Genomic DNA, 20,375 nt, shown 5'->3' on the forward strand with positions numbered 1-20,375 from the left:
GGCATTCAGCTATAGGAGCAGACAATTGCAGTTGGTGGCATGGATGAAGACTCTGATGGTGTCAGGGACAAGCATGGGATGAAGATTAAGTCCTGAAGTAATATTGCATACTGAAACCAGTGAATAAAAAATGCCAATGACTCGATCTTTACTTTCTTTAAACTTTTGACCTAATTTCATGTTTTCGAGACTTGCAAGCACACTCTGATGAGGAAATACATTCTGTTCCAAAGTGAATGTAAACAAGTTCTGCGACTCATACAATGAAGACTGTGATTTTTAGTGAATGTTACATAATTTTACTGTGTGGCCGGAAACGAACGACATTACTATCGCATCTCATTTATTGGAAATGGCATTAAATTTCCCACATGACAGGGGCCCAAATGGCACTGAATGTAGCTGTACAAGGCCACAGGATGAGACAGTGTGTACTTCAGAACTGTCTCACAAAGCCATTTGGCATTAGGAACTTGTAATTTTTTTCCACCTACAGAAGCAGCAATATATATTTCTGATAAAACATGACAAGGCGGCCAGGCATGTGTGCATGATTTGAAAACAATTATCATTTTCAAACAGTGCACATGCAATGTTTAATAACTTGGAAGCCCTACAAAAATATGCTCTATCATGTCAGCACTCTCTCCCTGGAAATCATGCGCACCCCAGAAGCAGCCTAGATAACATGCTGGCCAGCATGAAGCCTATCTGCCATCAACTTTTCCCAGTCCTTGAACAGTGTGCGTCACACTGCCAGCTGAGACACGGGACACAACATATACCAGCCCAGTGACCGAAAGGAACAAATAAACAGACCAAGGAAAGAGAAGACAACACAGCCTTTTGTCTGTTCTGTGCTGGTCCTCCGGATGAACTATTTCCAACTCGCTCAATACAGCGTGCTGTTGAACAAATAAAGCTTGGGAAGGCCTCTGTTAAACACCAACATCGTCAATCAATAAGCAAAATTCTGTGAGCGCCATAGGTTCAAGACTACAATCTGTGGATACAGTTGCAAGAGTGCACCAGTGAATGCCCCTTAAAGGGAGAGGCCCTCCAGTCAATGATCGGCCAGCCAGGGGATTCACCACGAACCTTCCCTTGAGGGGCATATTCACCGAAACCCTGTCAATAGGCACATCATCTGCCATGATCAACAGAGACAGTACAAATATGCATGAGGCAGAGTGTGCTGAAATAAATGCAATAGCACCAGTCGAGAAGAACAAACACCAAGAGACTGAGGCAGGACAGAATGCACCAATGCTGACATAGCTTCAACTCCTTTCTGCCACCTAGCAATTAAAATGAGAAGAATGAAACCCACTTCATGGCAGGACCGTCAACTTGCAAAAGGATCAAAGCGAAAGTCAGGGAAAAGTTAATGACAACATGTCAGCAAGGATAAGTCAGTGCAACCACCAGTAAGGAACAATAACACAACCCTGCTTCCATCCCTACATCAGGAGAAGACACACAAGAAAAGGTATGCAACACCACCTGCAACATGATGAACCATTCTTCAGCAGCTGCTTCCCATAACAGGTGTAGTTCTCCATTACCTGCTAGTCTGCATGTCATCACATATGCTGCCCTTTCTTCTGTACCATCAGCCAAATCCACTGGAGGACAAAGGTATCTCTGTTTATCCTGCACAAGGAAACTGCCCGATTTCATACCTTCACCTGATTCTAGCTGTAACCCTCAACTATGCTTCCTTCCGCTTGGTATGCACTTGCTCCCTTTCACTGGCGCCATGTTTTGAGCACTACCGTGTTTGCCTGAATACAGCGTAAGGCAACTTTACATACTGCTGTACCTTTCCATCTGGCCATCTCTACGCCACACGTATTGCAATGCCATGCCCTTACTGTTGAAGTCAACGAGCAGGTCTACTCCACAACATTTTAGTGCACGCGATCTATGCACCATCAGGCATCGCTGCGCTGCACCCAGGCAAGGTGGCCCACCTTCTCCGCACAATGGCACAAAGTTGAGTGGAAGCATTGATCATAAAATGCTGAGTACCCGCCCATGTTCAATTAAGCGCACATCCCTCTCTTTCTTGAGATTCTGAGTTTTTTTTTTAAAAACAAAGCGAGCGCCCAAGAGATTATGTCCCATGTTCAGGAGAAGTTCAAACATATGGCAAAGACACATCAAGTGCCCATTATTCGATATCAGCGTTCACACTGCGAATGCAATGCAGATGCTGATATTGAAATAATGGTGCTCTCCCCGTGGCCGCCATCTTGAATTTAATGATTGGTCGATGGACCTGGGCCTAACAAGCACCCATTCACCAATATCACAATTATCTTCAAATTTTAGATGGGTGCTAGCTCAGCAGTTTACGGTATATATTTTTCCTTTGCTCAACAGTGCCACAAACATGCCCCGCGAGTGTCGTTGCGTGGGGTTGCCGATGTTCACGGTCACTGCGAAAGTTTGTTGTAACCGAATCATGCATGAAACAGTTGGTCTTAAGCAGACTTTCTTTTACATTGTATCCTATGGGGAACCAACCAAAATGGTCTCACACTGTTCATCATATCCAAGAATCAGCCCCAACAGAGCTCACCTTATTGGGAGTCAACTGTAATACTTATTGAAGAAAACATCACGAACTGCAGATAAAAACATAGGCATTGCATTACACTATTCTCTTAACACCCATCCTCAAATTTTTATTCCGCAAGGTCCCCAACAGCTGCAGGCCGCAGTATTTCTACACCCCACTGCTGATTGGCTATTCCAATGCTAACTACGGATGCCATTTATCCAGGAAAATGTTGCAGAAAAAACAAAAATTAATGTTACCTTCAGTTTTCACATTTGCAAGCAGGAAGGACTGAACTGTGGTCCTCATGCACACACAAAAATGTGCATGTTATCTAAGAGTTTCACCACTCCGGCCAACAGAGCTGCTCAAATGTCCGTCTTTTCCAATTCATGATGCATCAACCAGAGTAAAAATGTGGACAGTTCTCCACTGGCATTTCTCAACATTACCTAGGGGGGAAAGCAAGGGCCCTCATCCACCATGGAGAGGCGTAGGCATGCCAGGAAGATCAGGTTTCCTACTTGGCTTGGCCATTGTGGGGCATGAATCATTTTGCGGCATACCTTGAAGAAATGCCAGCCTATCACTTGTGTTAGATTTATTGTAGAAGTGAAAAGCGCACGGTTAAATTAACTTCATCTGTGCACAGAGGAGCATCGCATCCAACAGCGGCCGATTCAGAGGCAGAATCCACATTTTCAGCCCAGCACTAGGCAAGCCAAATAAGAAACCTTGTCTTCTCGGCATTCCCGCGGCGGATCAAGTGCTCGTTAAGAAACTCACAGACGGTGGCACCAGCTTTCCCTCTAGGTAATATTGAGAAGCTCTATGGCAAGTACTAAGAGACCAAGATGTGAGAGCCAAGGATGCCGAGACTCCTTTATGTTAGTAGTGTACCAACAGTGTCACAAACGAGGTTGTCACCCAGTCTCTTTCGTGAGCCGGTCAGCCATTAACTAATAACTAACAGCTGTCAACTGAATTGTAATCCGATAATAACTAGCTGTTAATCACCTGCTCTTTCTAACAATGTCACTGCTCATAACTATTACTAACTGCATTTTCATTGTCATCATATAAATGATTACGCAAGACTAGACACTGGCTACAGCTATGCATGCCAGAGAAAAAAAGAGGTATGTGTGGCCTCACTGTCTAAGAAAAGGACCCTGCACAGGAAGTGTTGCGCTTGGCAGACACCGGGTGCACCCTTTGGCTCCTGTGTGTGCTGCCTTCAGAACATCATCAAGTTGTGTAGCGCAATGCTGCCTTCACTGCACGTCAAACTTTTTCAAGACATGCAGCTCAGAGAAACCTACACTTTTCTCGGAACAGAATAAACGCAGAAACTTGCTTCTAGTAAACCTTCTACAACACAATGCAATGCCATTCTCACTTGGGCACAACAAGCTTCAGCTGTTGCTGCTGATGAATTATGAACACAGCATTCTTTGTGACATCTGCTGGTCCATTTTCTGCCAGGGCCAAATGAACGCCGCAAAAAAAAAAGGACAAGAAAAATAATCTGATGAATACACCTGCACGCACTAGCATTTGTGCTACACTACACTTATTAAAGATACACTTGAATTTTCAGATAAAAGACTAACTCTGCTTTTCACTACCACAACTGCAGTTTCACTGTTACAAATTTCCTTCGCAGCTTCTAAGCTACGTCATTAAAGTGTCACCATAATAAGGGTAAATCCAAAAAGGTTCAAACCTGATCTAACTTTGTTTTCCGCTTCATGACTGTACCCAAGAAAAATCAGGCACTCACAGCAACCTAATTATGTGCTCTCTACTGACCATGTTAAAACTTTCAATGGCACTCGTGTTTGAAAATTGCTCCAAACTACAAAACAGCATTTACAAGTTGGTGCTTTGACAGTCTAGATGCAAAAAATTCCATTCACGCCCCACATGTTGTTTCTTTGCATGCATGGTTCTCACGTAGTTAGACATCATGTTAGACGCCGGTTCGTACTGTTGAGAAACGCTGCATTTTTCTTCTTGTTACTGCTGCTCTGTGGTGACGTGGAGCTAAATCCAGGCCCGACCCCCCAAGGCACGAGTAGTGAACTTGTTGCTGCCGTGAAGTGCCTACCACGAATTCTGGAAGTTCAAGAAAATATTCTTAAAGAATTGGGAGCTCTGCGAGAACACCAAGAAATAATTGAAAACAAAATCGGAACGTTATCTTCAAAAATTGAAGGTCTGCTTGAACAGCCAGCCAACGCTGAAAAGGATGAGTTGAAATCCCAACATAGCCAGCTGACAAGTGCTGTAAATGCGGTGCTAGCAAAACAAGATGACATGGAAAACCGGTCCCGTAGAAATAACTTGCTCTTTTTTGGTGCTTCAGATACGGACAAAGAATCATGGAATGATTCGGAGGCTAAGGTCATATCAATCTGCGACGAAAAACTGGGTGTTAAAATTGATCCCGCTGCAATTGAGAGGGCGCATAGAATAGGCAGGTATGATGAAAACAAAAAGAGACCAATCATTGTTAAATTTAACTTATTTAAGGACAAACAGCGGGTTCTTTCTGTTGCATCTAAGTTTTAGGATACCGGTTACTCAGTGAGTGAAGACTACTCGCCCAGTGTGCGTCAGTTAAGGAGCAGGTTAAGTGCGTATGCCCGAGGTCTAAACGCTAAGTATGCGTTAAAGTACGATAAACTAATAATCAATGGGAAAGCATACATTTTTGACAGCGCTACTGATTCTGTTCGTGAATTCGTGCAATAGCAGTCATGTACCCCTCCCCGTCATAATAGGCACTCTATGAGCCAGCTATCTTTTCTTATCGTGAATTGTCGGAGTGTTAGGAACAAGACTGCTGATTTTGCCAGTTTAGTAGGGGTAACACAGGCTCATGTTGTTATTGGAACTGAGTCTTGGCTTGACCACAATATAACAAGCTCTGAGGTTTTTCCCTCGTGTTATGTAGCATATCGAAAGGATCGAGACGCGCATGGCGGTGGAGTGTTTATTCTTGTACGCGACGACATCCAAAGTGTACCAATCAGCGATGTTCATGATGGTGCAAAATAATTTTGTCAAATGGGGAGAGCCTTGCCGTGGGATCATTCTACAGGCCACCTAGTTCAAACAACCCGGAAATATTTCACAGGGTATCGAGATCGCTGTCAAGCTTATCATCAGATATGATTATTCTGGGAGGCGATTTTAACATGCCTGATGTCGTATGGAACAACCGGCTTCCTGTCGAACAAAGTAGATCAGCGCTACACTCAGCCTTTTATGAAATGATCCGCAACGATGGGCTCTTTCAATTTGTGGATTTTCCGACTCGCTTATGCACAACTGGTGCAAATGTCTTAAATTTGCTTTTTAGCAATCAAAATGGTACAGTTGAATCTGTTACAGTGGCACCGGGAATAAGTGACCATGAAGCTGTTGCCGCCACTGTTTTTTGCAAGAAACCCGAATTTCAAAAAGGGCGTTCAAGAAAAATATTTCTGTACGAGAGAGGGAACTACGATGCTGTAAAGAATGCTTTAGTAAATTACTTTCCTTTGTTTCTCAGTTATAGCGTAACGCGTGACGTGGATGGCTTGTGGATCGCATTTAAGGACAAGCTTCTCTACTTGATTACATTGTACGTTCCTTCTAAGACTGTATCAGGGAAACTACGCGCTGACAAACCTTGGATTTCAAGGGAATTACGTAGATCCATTAGAAGAAAGGCCACACTGTATAAGAAATATCGTAAAACTAAGAGCCCCTCCTTATTCACAAAACTGAAGTTATTGACGTGTTCGCTTAAGACAGAACTGAAAAGTGCTAAGCGTCTTTACCTCTCGTCTTTATCGGAAAAGATAAGGGTTAATCCAAAACAAGTGTGGAAGCATATTAAAAATACTAAAAAAGATAACATTGAAATTCCGTCTTTGGTGCACAATAACAGCGTTGTGGCAGACGACTTGAGTAAAGCTGAAATTTTCAATGCGTATTTTCACTCAGTATTTGTCAGTGATCAAGCAGATCTCAATTTAGTCACGCAAAATTTCACACACTTGCCGGAAATGGAAGATGTAATGATAACTGAGACTGATAACTGCTGTCTAATCTAAATTCCCATTCTGCCCACGGCCCAGACGGTATATCTAATCATATTTTGAAGCTATGTGCAATAGAAATAGCTCCATTTTTGGTCGCAATATTCAATAAATCCCTGGATTATAAAAAACTCCCAAACGAGTGGAAGCTTGCAAATGTAACGCCAATACATAAAGATGGTGATCGCGCAAATATATGCAATTACAGACCGGTGTCCCTCACCTCTGTTTCTTGTAAAACACTGGAGCATATAATATATTCTGGTCTTATGAAGCACCTTAATGGTCATGATTTCTTCACTACCGCTCAACATGGTTTCCGTTCGGGCCTATCGTGTACAACTCAGCTCACCGAGTTCATCCATGATGTTGCGGAAGGTATAGATAGGGGTGTTCAAATAGACGCAGTTTTTCTTGATTTCCGCAAGGCTTTTGACGTGGTTTCGCATTCTCTACTCTTAACAAAGTTATCGTATTTAGGTATACCTTCTAGACTTCTTGGATGGATTCAAGATTATTTGTATGCACGGCGACAACGGGTACTTATTAACGGTGTCACTTCGCAGTGTGTTCAGGTTTTATCGGGTGTGCCGCAAGGCTCAGTACTTGGGCCTTTGTTGTTTCTTGTTTTTGTAAATGATTTGCCGAGTGAACTGTGCTCCCGTGTTAGGCTGTACGCTGATGACTGTGTTCTTTACTGTTCTGTCACGTGCGCAAATGATACCATTCTGTTGCAGTCTGACCTTGACAAGGTATGTGCGTGGTGTGACAAATGGAAGATGACTCTCAACACCAGTAAATGTTACCTCATGCAGTTCACAAACAAAAAAAAGAAGATATGGGGCAACTATAATCTAAATCAATCTGTTCTACAGACAAAGGACAGAGTAAAGTATCTCGGTATCACATTTACAGCGAAGTTGGATTGGACCGCACACGTCGACGCGATAACTGCCAGGGCTTCACGCGTTCTCAACCTTTTTAAAAGAAACTTTAAACATACGACTCCACGCCTAAAAGAAACATTGTACTTTACGAATGTCAGGCCAATTCTCGAATATGGATGCGTATGTTGGGACCCGTTCACAAATATTTTAAAGGACAAGCTAGAACGAGTTCAGAAGCGGGCAGCAAGGTTCGTAACTGGGAATTACAACTTTAAGGTTAGAGGTTCTGAACTTCGGGAAGCTCTTGGTTGGAAGTTATTACCCACAGAAGAAAAGTTTTTAGAATAAAGTTTTTGTACGACATTTACAATAATAAAACAGGAATTAATAAAAGCCTCTATTTAAGGCAACCTCACTACGTTTCGAGTAGAAGGGACAATACCATGAAAATTAGAGGGTATAACTGCCGGATCAATACATTTAAATATTCATTTTTTCCCAACACAATAAGTGACTGGAATCTGCTGCCTAATGAAGTGTTTGAGAGCGAGAATTTCCAGGCAGCAATTGACCTTGCAATATTCTGATTATGCTGCTGTCAGTGTTGGTTCTGTGTCTCGGGTGCAATCAGAATGCTTTTATCTTTTTGGAAGTTCTTATCATTTTTCTGTAACTTTTATTTCTGTTTTGTTCTCTTGTGCTGTATTGAATTTTACTGTTAATGTACTTACCCCCCCCTACAATAATGCCTCTCAAGGCGCTGTAGGTACCTTGAATAAATAAATAAATAAAGAACAAGGACATAATTTCTCTCCACAAAATGTACAGGAGGCGCTAAAAACCTCCACTCTGCAACAGTCATCATCATCATCAGCCTGACTACACCCACTGCAGGGCCTCTCCCATGTCTGTCCATTTAACCCTGTCCTTTGCCAGCTGCGCCCACTGTCTTCTCGCAAACTACCTAATCTCATCCACCCACCTAACTTTCTGCCGCCCCCTGATACGCTTGTCTTCTCTTGGAATCCACTCCGTTACCCTTAAGGACCAGCGGTTATCTTGCCTTCGCATTACATGCCCTGCCCAAGCCCATTTCTTCCTCTTGATTTCGACTAAGATGTCATTAACCCGCGTTTGTTCCCTCACCCACTCTCAACGTTACACCCATCATTTTCTTTCCATGGCTCGCTGCGTTGTCCTTAACTTAAGCTGAACCCTTTTCGTTAGCCTCCACGTTTCTGCCCCGTAGGTGAGTACCGGTAAGATACAGCTGTTGCAACTGTAAATACCAGAATTACAATTTTGTTCACTCTAGTGAGCAGATGCATATTTGAAACTGTGCTTAGCTATGGAATAAGAGCAGTACAATGAACAATGTTAATACAGTGACAGACAGCTTAAAACCCAAGGATTAAGTGTTGCACCCAGCACAGCAATAACTGGTGGCATAGGTATTTTACCATCAAGACTGCTTAGGAACATGTGAAAAAAAAAAAGAAAGTCCAAGGAACTGCAGCAGCGAAGAGAGTAACTGCCACTGAAAAGGAGGGCCTCTTAGCTGAAACTACAGTGAAACCTCACTTTCTGACCACTCACTGACGTGACATGTACACAACCAGTTGCAAGAACAAGACAGCTTGCACGCAGCCTGCATGTTTTCATGCCTTTTTATCTGCAGTTCACAGCCCAAGACGTCTACCATGTGATGCTTGCAATATAGGATGGATTCCACAGAAGGCATGGTTTGTTCAAAAACCTTGTGCCAAAATGACCAATGCTTTCACAGCTCCAGTGTGACTGGAATCTGTTTGCGGCTGTGAGCATTCCATGATCATCATGCATGGTGCCCATGACAGCAGGCAAACATCATCGTGTAGAAAACATAAAAAAAACTGTATAACATTCACTTGTGCTTGAAGCAGAGGTGCCCTCCTCCTGCCATGTGCTTAATGCATGAGCTTCACAGCCAGTCCCATGTGGAAGCACAAGCTGAGGTCTATATTGTGAACTGCAGATGGGTAGACTGTTGGGCCAGTTGGCAACGCATTATAGAAAAAGTTTAGTGCGGAAACGCAAGATGGCACACGACACGAGTTCTAAATTGCATTTTATCTTCTACTTGGGCAAAGAAACATGCATAAGCTCCTATCCCCCAGGGATGGCAAGCAAATGGGTCTTGACACGAACTTGTTCTCAGAGGTAGCGCAAGTATCGCCAGCTGTCAAGAAACAGAACACGAGAGTGCGAAGCCTAGTGAACTAAGCTTGAACACAATGACCACATGGTAAGACTTGAGGCTTCTTATCCCTCGCTTCCAGCACTCTACTTGTTCCCACTTGCAGCATCTTTAACGTTGTTGTTCAAAATAGCGAGAATAGCAGAAGAGTGTTAGTGATACCTCAGTTGTATTGTATAACGCAGAAAAGACATTTCTTTCACGATTTTTGTGGTAAAGGTGTGATGCATTTCTTTTTTCTTTCCCTTTTCCTTGCATGCCTGCGCTGGTCTGTGTCGCTAAATAAAGTTGTGAGTCAGCGCTATGTTCCTCCTTCTTCCCTTCCTCGGCCTTGCGCTGGAAAACTATGAACTTAAATCTACCATACTAACTAGCCCAACACCCCTGAGTTGTGGCTGGACCTACATAGGCTTAATGTCTACATGATAGGAACATGGATTGTCCCTTAGGCACAATTATGGTACCAATGCACTGCAGAGGTTGCAAGGGATGCTCCCCACTCCCCCGCAGGAAAGTGGGAAGAACTGCAGATTATTCACAATGTCTCTTTCTTGGTCAGTGTGCGCTGTTGAACCACCATTTGGAAAATGAGATTTTGGAGGTGGCCCATATCAGGCAGTCCAGTCCAGATATGTGCATCAGTTCATGTGTTCATGTTTATTCAATAAAATTAGCCAGTAACTGATGAAAATTGGAGGCCTGTTTTTTTTTTTTTAGCTTAGTTCACTACACTTCGCACTTTCATGTAGTCATTCTTTATCACTTGCGATTCTTGTGCAAGTTCATGTCAAGCCCCATGTGCTAGGCATCCTTTGATAAAGAGCAGAAAGTTGTGTGGGTGAGATAAGAGCGCATGCACGATTCTTAGATCAAATAAGTGCAATTCCAAGTTAGTGCTTGTGTTATGTGCTTCACTGTATGTCTTGTTTCCGCACTGAACTTTTTCTATACAATCACCGATCGATTTTCCAACTCGGCGGGACACCCAAAAAATGGCCTAAACAATCTAACAGTCCCAAAAATCCATCAACTTGAAAAAGATACTCTTTCTGTGAAAAAATGCCTCTAAAAATTGTGAACTTGGCCGCTCCCCATGTTCCGCTTGCAAGTGGCCTTCGTCATGTCCGGACCATCTCGCGTCACGATACCAGACAGTGCGACACGGCCACGAACGAAGGATGCACGCGCTGCGCGAAGACCAAGAAAGGTAATCTGCAGGATGACATGAGCAGAAGCGAGCACCTCCAAATTCATCCCACAACCCCCATCCTTCTCCATTCCAATGTGATCTTTGTAAGCCATCACAATGGCAATGAAGTGCATGCCTATACCTCATACCTCATGTGGAAGCGATCAAGTACAAATAGCAAAGCCTGTACAAGCCAGTCCGTCCGATTGCTCACTTTAAACACAAGACGGCACCTTTCATGGCAGCAGAGAACCGGTTAGTTGTGACAGTGATTCCCGCTAAAGTCTATATTAGGCAAAAAAAACAAAACTTTTGGTTGAAAAACAATCCCTTGCTGGAGCATTGCTGGAGTCTATTTTAGACTGAAAGGTCGAACCTTGGATTCCACAAAATCCGACATATCGGCCATGAAAATGTAAACGTTCCTATGAGGTGTGTGACGGTTCCTCAGCGATGTCCAAAATATCGCGAGTCCAGAACATCGGTCAGCTACCGTAATCATAATGTGAGATCAGCACAAAAGTCACACCAACAAGTGAGAAGACCCATACAGTGCTCTTCTCACTGGTGGTTGTATTGTTTTCACTCATGTCACAACCTGAATATGCACCAACTAGCTCAGAATGCAACATCCTGTGGAAACATCAGGCTTTGCTATCCTCACTGATGCTTGCTTTATTTCCTAGTACTATGCCAGGGTATACATAAACCACAGCCCTGCATGTGGCTGTTTACACTCCAGTCAGAATCCCTGCACCCAGGCTCAGGTGCATTGGATGTAAATTGCATAATGCACAAAATCAACATTTGTTAGAGCCACGGGTGAGATAGATAAGGAAGTTCCACTGAAATTTCGACCTCTTTAATTCCATCCAACTCATGACTTGTGCACTTTGGAATCACCGGACAGAAAATGCAAGAAGCTGGAACCCTTCCATTTGGGCTGTGTCAAAAATGCAACAGTTTTAGTCTCCCCACTGGAACCAGGAGGCAGCTGGCCGTGCTTGTGTAATCTCAGTGGGCCAGCTTGAGGCACTTTGCTGAAAGACAAAACTCTGCTCTCAGGCTCAGACTCACTGGTCGAGGTAACTGCAGCAGCACCAGCCTGACGACTTGTGCGAAGTGACGAATCTGCTGGCTGATGTTGGGCATGTCCCTCACACAGGTTGGGTGCTGCACAGCAGAATGCATCAACAGGAAACGTAGCCACACTCCGGAAAGGGGCATCACCACGCAGGCCCACAGGCTCATCAATGGGGAAAGTGCCCCCAAACACCAGGGGAGGCTTCCGAGGTCTGTTGGTTGCACATGGGTGGCGCCACCCGTCTCCACCACGACGTGGTGACTTGTAGAATGGTTCTGCAATGCTGACTATCTTGGGCTCTCTGGGCACTGCCTCATCCACCACAGAGGCGAGCCCAAAAACGCGTCCAAGGGCTCGTTTGCAGAAACGGCCTGGTGACCTGTCACTGCTTTCAGTGCCAAATGACGTCGTACCTCTGTGCCCACTGCTGCTGCAACAGTGCACCTTCTGCCGACGCAAGATTCCTTTTGTCGGAGGCCGAGCAACTGCAGCCTCGCAATTTCTTGCATGCTTTTCAGGTGCGGAGCAGTCAGCCGAGCTACCAGCTGACAGTGAAAGCCGGCTGAGGCGTCGCAGCCTGGCAGCCAGGCTGCGTTGGCGGAGGGAGCCACCTGCCCTCAGCAGAGGTGCGTGCAGGTCTTCAAAGGCACTGCTGCTCTCATCTTCCTCTCTTTCGACTCTGCTCCCTTCAACAGGCTCAGCCACCGCTGGTGCTTCCTCCTACCCAGAGAAAGGCGCCGGTTAGACCAGACCGCACTGGGGCTAGGCTAGGAATTAGATGTCACACACCAAGGACTGCCAATCTCTTCAGGTGCACAATTGTGTACACATCACTTGCTCTGAGCCATACTTCGCATTTGTTTTGGGTCAATACACTGCCCTTCATATGGCAAATAAGATGCTTTTTTAGCCATATAGCTAACACAGTAATAATATTTCACACAACAGTGAGCAGGTTGGCACGTCATCCGCCATTTTTACGCAGACTGATTTTGTCACCGGTTTTTGCAATTCAATGTCAAGACTGCCAGCAATTATGCAAAATTTTGCACATCCCTGTAAAACTTGAATCACTGGTACTTAGCGTTTCAAAGCTAATCAGTTGTCTCTCTTGAGGGCTAAATATACTATTAAGGTAGAAAAATATTTGTTTTCAATGGAAACAAAACATGGCAACTGAAGGGGTTAATGTTTAAAAGTGGATTTTTTTCAGTTAAAAGGGTGTTTTGTTTGGCAAACTATATTGTCACCAGTGGTGGTCATCAAAAAACAGCAAAGCTGTAGATTAACTAGCAAGCTGCTTTGTCAACTTTTTAAGAAGAAACCAGAGGACACACTAACAAGCCTATGGAGCTTTGCCCCAATTAATTTCAGTGGTCTTCTGCTCCTTAATTCTTGAACTTGACACTGGTTGATCCCTGGGCGTGCACGCAGCCACACCTACAAGTAGTACCTACCACAGGCTAATTTTTACTGCAGCCGCTGGGTGAAAGCAGACAGATAATACCAATGGTGAGCTACAAATTACCATGAGGCACTGCTGTGGCTAAACAATTAACTGTATTGCATTGGGCCTCAATCTTAGGATTACCAAACCATGCTGGAAGCCCCAGATAATTGTCACAATTTTAATCCAGCATATCTGATGACAGCCCTATTGTGGCTTGCAGGCAAGAGCAATAACAGTAGCCACAAGAAATTAAGCACTGCCTGTAGCAAACAAATATGATATTAAAGAAATGGAGACCATGAAATGCAATAGTATCTGAACGAAGTCAGGGTACAAGGCTAAATGACCGAGAATACTATTTGGGAGTGAGACTGAACTAAATACATATACCTCTAAAGGGCTGGCTCACGTTTTAAAGCGCAGATCTATCTTCAGCAAGGCGGCCTTACTTGTTGTAAGCTTTGGTGGGTTAGTTTTACATGATTAGTGTCAAAATGTCACGCGCACATGACATAATGACATCCACCACAATCAACCATTGCACCAAGAGTGGCAAAACTGCCTCGGCTGAGACTGGCTTTCCTACTGATACCTTTTGAGGCATTTTCACTTAGGATATATTTACTGCACATGACCTAGCGGCTAAGGCTTAGGCTGATAGTAAAAAAACTATCTGAGACAGCTCCAATATAAGCTTCTTCAAGAAGCCATCTGAGTTGTGGTCCCCAGCCAAGTTGATAACAAAAAAAGCTAAAGAGCTCTCTCAATGAAATGCAGTAGTTTTTTGGTGCTAAAGGTCACCTGAAATCCTTTAAATGTTTGCTTGCCTAAGCAGGACAAGCATAAAGTGTAAGCCACAGTGATGCTACAGTCTCTACATGAATGAAGCATGTACACGCTCAATCAGGGACTTTAAGCGACTGCAACGCCAAGCCTATCCATAAAACAGCCTGAAGAAGCTTTAAACATTGACTATTATCCCTAAATTAAGCTTTCCTGACAAGTAAAAGACATTGCCCCAGCAACAATAAGATAAGCAAACTGTAAAGGAATATGCACCTTGGAGCTCCTATGCTAAGCTTTGTCAGAGAATATTTTCCACTGAGAGATGTCTTTTCCATTGCTTGTTCAATGTTTTTGCAATGCATTGGCAAGTGACATCTTATTTTTTGTGCAAAGCCTGCTTTAACCGTAAAGCACGATTTGCTTCGTAAGAGAAAAAAGAACTTGAAATCTCCTACTTATCAGAGACAGCAAAATGAATGAAAAAAGTCTCAGCCACTTGAGATTGCTCGGATGCATTAGCATGCTTCAAGAATTTGCTTCAAGAGCAAGCTTTAACATGAGGCTAGCTTGGGCACACAAACATTTTTATTATTCTTTTGCTGCTGCACACTGAACCTCTGTGTGCAACTGGCAACTTGTCCAGATCTATTATGGCTGTTCACAGTGCGAGACTTGAAATATAGCACATAGATACAAAACAGCAGGAAAGATAGAGCTCTCAATGGCACTACAGTTTCACACTTACTGGTCTGAAACTGCCAAACTTTCATGCACTACCTGTAGCAACACGACAGGTGGTCTCCTGAAATAGCTCTGCTCATTTCTTTCGCTGCATTACCTTGTTGCAACCCTCAGTAACTATGCAGCCAAAACTAAATGCTTCACCCACTCATTTTTTCCACAAACCATCTTCCCTCTTACAGGACCAGCCAGCTAACACTGCATGTCCAGGCATTATTTAATATTTATGTAGCTACTGCATGCTTCTTCCCTTGGTCCTCATTTCTGCACCACTCCCCCTCTGCAATGCACCTGTCGGGTAACACGTTTCCCTTTACATCCTTACAGAAGGAACGGAGGGACAAGATTCTCAAGCCATTTCAAAGTTTTGGTAACAATGTTTGCATGATAAAGCACAACTGTTACGCTTTTTCAATGCTGTTGATACACAGCATGAACTGTGCACCCAAAATTGTGTTAAATGTTCTATGTAATGTTCTGAAGCAAAAAAGAAATATGCTACTGAAATGCACAGCATGTACTATTCGGGTACCAGGCGATTCAAGCAAAACCGTGCCTGAAGTGCCTGAATAAAGCTAAATACAGCATCACAGCAACGATGCTCGCAAAAATGAAGCCCACATCAGCTGCACCTTATGAGCAAGCCATTCATGTCTGAGGCATGCAGCTAAAAAGGGACATAACAAAACCCATGTGTGCAGCCAGCATTACCAGCTAATGCCAAACATTGCCACTGGCACTACAAGCCACGAGTATATGTACTTGTGCCCAACGCAGTGAACAACATTACACGCACTCGGCCTACTTTTGAAAAGCAACCACAACCTCTTCTACTTGCACAGACTGCCTAAAAGCAAAGGCAGACAAAAGGGCCCAAAGAGCCCTGTGCTGCCCTTGACCGCGAGAAAAGATATAGCACTGGTCCACAATTAAAATGCGTGGAAATGCAACAAGGCAGTGCTGTACAAATATTTGAACACTGTGCCACCGCAACATATGGCACTGTACGCAAACCTCACTGACTCTCCATGGTAAAATAGCCACTAGGCTAGACTGCCGTGATGCATCCCACAGAAACTGAGACCTGGCCTGGATGTTGTTACATCATTTACTTTCAGTGAGGATCCTTAATAAGCGATAACAACGTGGCTTCAGATTCAGCCTCAACCAAGAGCCCATTTTTCTGCAGCTCCCCTTCACAGATGCATGCAGCAGCTAGTTAAGCAAGGCAGGGAAGAGAAGAAAAAAAGAGGCATAGAACAGCTGCCACAAACCCAAACAAAAAGGGGGCAAGCGAAAAAAAAGAAGGTGCCACCTACCGACCACTGGGGGGTAGCACAGATGCCAGCCGCAAAATGGCCGCACGCGGGATGGCGACGACTAAGCGTGCTTGTGTGCTGTTCTGCGCCACTTCTTGGGTGCCACGCTCAAAGAAAGGGTCGAGGTAGAACACAAAGAGGCAAACAAAGAAGAAACAAGGCAGATGCAGCATAAGAGAGGTCGGACCAGCTGCTGCTCTCGGTTGCTTGGAAAGACCACACAAGCTACTCATCAAACAGTCACAGCAGCATGGCCTGTCCGACTTCAAAAAGCCACGTTTCGTGCTGCACCTTTAAAAACTAAAAAGGCTGAACTTCACGGCTAGCTAAGTGGGGCCACACAAGACCGTTTCAGTGCACAGCTCTCTTGCCCACTGGTTAGTGCTGGGACCCCTGGCCACACCCTCGTGGCTCCACAAATGGAGCATATTCGCCCACACCGATTAATAAGGCCCAGCACGAACCACCCATGAAGAATGGCAGCACCAGCAACAAAAAAGAATCTCCAACTGCAAAAATAAACAACCAAAAGGCACACACACACACACTACGCCATGCCCGACACATGGAGAAAAACGAAGGGGGGGGGGTGGGGGGGGGTGCTGGGGAGTGTTTTCCCACTCTTCTCATTCTGGAAAAGGGCCAATCAATATGCAGACCGAGGAGAGGGGACCATTAACCCAATTGAACCCTGCCAGCTGTGCATTCTTTCTATTCACGGCAGAAGCAGTCTCCTTGCTTTCTCTTCTCATCATATTTTCGCATATACTTTGCCCTGTACTTCTTTGCTCAGCTTTGCGGAGTCTTTTGTGGTCATTTTCATTCTTGCTGTGCCACTTCCCGTGGCAGGTGACATCTGCCAGGTGAGAGTATGCCAGTGCACACAACACTGCACCTCTGGACACTTTTTCTTCCCTCTCCCAGACATGGTGCGGCTAATGCATTAAAATACAAAGTTCAATATTTCCAATCCACTGCAGCTGTCTGTCTCAGCCTCTACTTACACCAAAGCAAAATCAGAAAAAAAAAAAACAGTGTGAAGACCACAGAGACTAACCAAGAACAAACTCCTCAGAAGCACAACACGCACAAATAATTCCCAAACCCTGGGAAGAAAAATACACAGAACAAAAGGCCATTCAGTACTGGACCCACACGACACAGCCTCTTACTATCAGAAGAGGGTTGTAGCGCCGAAAAAGACAGCACATAGCAAGCGAGACGGGACAGGCGCTTGTCTTTTTCGGTGCTACAACCCTCTTCTGGAAACATGCACCAACTAGCCCCCCAACAAGTATTACTCTTACTATCAGCTTTATTCCTACGCCACCAAATTGTGGTGGTATGCATAAAGCAAATAATTTTTCACAGCCAGCAGTTACTTAATGATGCAAACTGCCTTCCCACAAGGATATCAAAATGTAATTAAAGCCTTTGGTTCCAAGTCTTCTTTTTATTGAATATTCCACTGGAAAGAACAAACACTCAATTAAATTCAAAGTCAAGGCGTACTCATGAGCTGGAGACTGAACAGGAGGAATCTCATTTTTCTCACTCTGACAGTTTATTTATTTTTTTCAGACTGCTTCCACCACTGAGAAAAATTACTATGAGCACTCGCTTCGCTGCAGGACAAACACTTAACTTTGGTAACACGTCACACCAAGAAAATTTCTGCTGGCCCAATTCTTTCCCAATGCAACCTGACCCACAACACGAGTGCTGACAGCAGCTGCCTGCTGCAACCTGTACACAATGCTGGAGACAGCCTCTCTCCTGAGTTTCAGACATTATCCACCAGCCATGAACATGGACAATAGCGCCTTGCTGTGTGTCTTTTATTGTCCGTCCTCTCTGCACACTGCCTCATAGCAATGAATCTATACCAACTAGCCCAAGTAGCCGTTCTAACATGAACATGGTCACTTACTACAAAATTAACTGAGGAGACCTTTTTGAAAACAGATTTTTATGCACCTCCTAGTATCTCCAGTAGTTAAAACTGCATATTAAGGGGACATGCTACAGAACGAAACAGTTTTGTTAATATTAAAGCCAGGTGGCCGAAAATTTCACAGTTGGTCAACTTTTAGGAGATGTTCTTAAATATGGTGTTAATTCCTGCCTATCTAGGTTGGTTGAATTTTTGAAAGTCATGCATTTGAAATATAAGTGTGTTTTTGCGCACCTATTTGACGTCAGTATAAATATCACAAAGCAGTGTCATTTACCATGTTGTGGAAAGTTCCTCTGATGCGTTAAAACTTCAGCGAAGCTTGGATTCCATCCAGTGCTGGTGCTCAAAATGGTAAATGCCTTTGAATGCTACAAAATGCCAATTTATCTCTTTCACTCGCAAGCGTTCCCCATTGCAAACAAGTTACTCATTACATAATGTTCCCTTGCAAAAAGTACTTGAATATAAGTATCTCTGCATTTATTTTGCATCTAACCTAACGTGGACGAGGCAAGTTGAGTATATTACACCCAAAGCCTGCAGAATTCGTAATTTCTTAACTCGAAATTTCAATAAAGCACAGTCGAATGTCAAACAACTCCTGTATATCACTTACATACGACCAATTCTTGAATATGCCTGCCCTGTGTTGGACCCCCAGTTTGCTTACTTATGTGACATGCTCGAGCGCGTCCAGAATAATCTTGCTAGATTTGCGTCCAATAATTACAGCTTTTCAACTAGTGTCACATCTCTTAAAAACCACCATGGTTGGGGATCTTTAGCTAACCGCAGGAAACATTTGAGGTTGCAAATCATGCATCGCATCCATTTTGGAAAGCTGAGCATTGACAAAGACCTGCTTCTACCTCAGTTTTTTTCTAGACGTCTTGATCATCGGTGTAAGGTCCGAGAGATTAAATGTAGGCCAGACATTTACAAAACCTCATTCTTTCCGTAGACAATCAATGAGTGGAACAGGCTGCCAGGCGGCGTCACTAAGTGCTGCACGGAAGGTCAGCCCCCCGCATTCTTATGTGATATGTGACGTGGCATGCAGTTGTCTTGCGCATGTCTTTCATTTCATTAGTGTCATTGTATTTATGGAGCGCGGTTGTCCTCCTTCAGTGCATGCCCTTCCTCATCCATTATTAGTTGTGTCATTGTATTTTTGTTATCCTGTGGTACTTGAGGCCAAACGAGCAGAAGTTATTGTGTGAGAAAGCAGGGTGTGAGGAAGGTGTGAGAAAGCAGGGTGAGTTGGTTTGACATTGTGAACACTGTAGCGCTGGCAGACGACGAACGCAATGCGTGTCAGCGCACTGCGTGTCTCGTCCTCCCTTCGTTCGCCGTCTGCCAGGGCTACAGTGTTCAGAGTGTGAGAAAGATGCTCAGGTAGTGTACACAAGCTCCCAAGGAGAGTACATTTAGGGGAGTAAGGCATAACCGCCCTATTTGCTCGCTTTCTATGAAACAGAAGTGGGGTCTTCCTAGATAGATTTTATATTTTCAGATTTCTCCACTGTATTTGACCCTGTCTCTCACACCAAGTGGCTAAGGCCAATAAACATGCAACCTGATGAAAACTTGCTGGATTACCAACAATCGCTCAAACAACAATTACAGCAGGCTACCATTATGACGAACTCCGTTAAGATGAATTGGCTCCCTAGAGACTTTATGCAAAAGAAAAAAAGGCAGTGTTTAACACCCAAACGTCGAGCGAGAGCATTCTGGCATTGGTTTGGGCCAAATTTGAAGGTCACTACATTTCAGGCACACTCAATTGTGGTTGGACATCGATTATGATCCAATCGGCCAGGGTCAAATGCTGAAAGTCGGCCGGGCCAAATTTTGGAATTTTGGAAACTACAGAGAATATTTATTGCATTCGAATCGGTGCAAAAGTACGGACTTCTGCTAGATAGAAGATGGCGATGAGTGGGCAGTGCTGCCGGATGGAGCATTGCACAGTGCTTCACACGAGGCATGTTTGGCTGTAGCCTAGTGGTCTCTCTCAGCGTCCTGTGAAGCTGATCTGCTCGTGCCGCTCAAATCCAGACAAGGTATGG

At 44.2% G+C, this 20,375-nt stretch overlaps 2 protein-coding genes across 51 annotated transcripts in view; both read right to left on the reverse strand.

Moving 5' to 3' along the window:
• LOC144111913 (uncharacterized) overlaps window positions 1-20,375 on the reverse strand; it is a 420,777-nt gene that overhangs the window by 75,200 nt on the left and 325,202 nt on the right. The gene's annotated exons all lie outside the window — the stretch shown is intronic.
• LOC144111911 (uncharacterized) lies at window positions 11,721-16,774 on the reverse strand. The gene is made up of 2 exons (XM_077644950.1): window positions 16,718-16,774; window positions 11,721-12,770 (listed from the first exon to the last, which is right to left on the reverse strand). Exons 1-2 carry the CDS (start codon window positions 16,772-16,774, stop codon window positions 11,844-11,846), a joined length of 984 nt encoding a protein of 327 aa, XP_077501076.1. The 3' UTR covers window positions 11,721-11,843.

Source organism: Amblyomma americanum, unplaced genomic scaffold (genome assembly GCF_052857255.1).
Source record: "Amblyomma americanum isolate KBUSLIRL-KWMA unplaced genomic scaffold, ASM5285725v1 scaffold_13, whole genome shotgun sequence".
In the NCBI taxonomy this organism is placed as follows: Eukaryota; Metazoa; Arthropoda; class Arachnida; order Ixodida; family Ixodidae; genus Amblyomma; species Amblyomma americanum.

Coding starts and splice junctions, on each gene's coding strand:
- LOC144111911 (XM_077644950.1), bottom strand. CDS start 16,774: ATGCTCCATTTGTGGAGCCACGAGGGTGTGGCCAGGGGTCCCAGCACT. Junction 12,771..16,717: donor GTCCCAGCACTAACCAGTGG/GCAAGAGAGCTG, acceptor TTCTCTGGGTAG/GAGGAAGCACCAGCGGTGGC.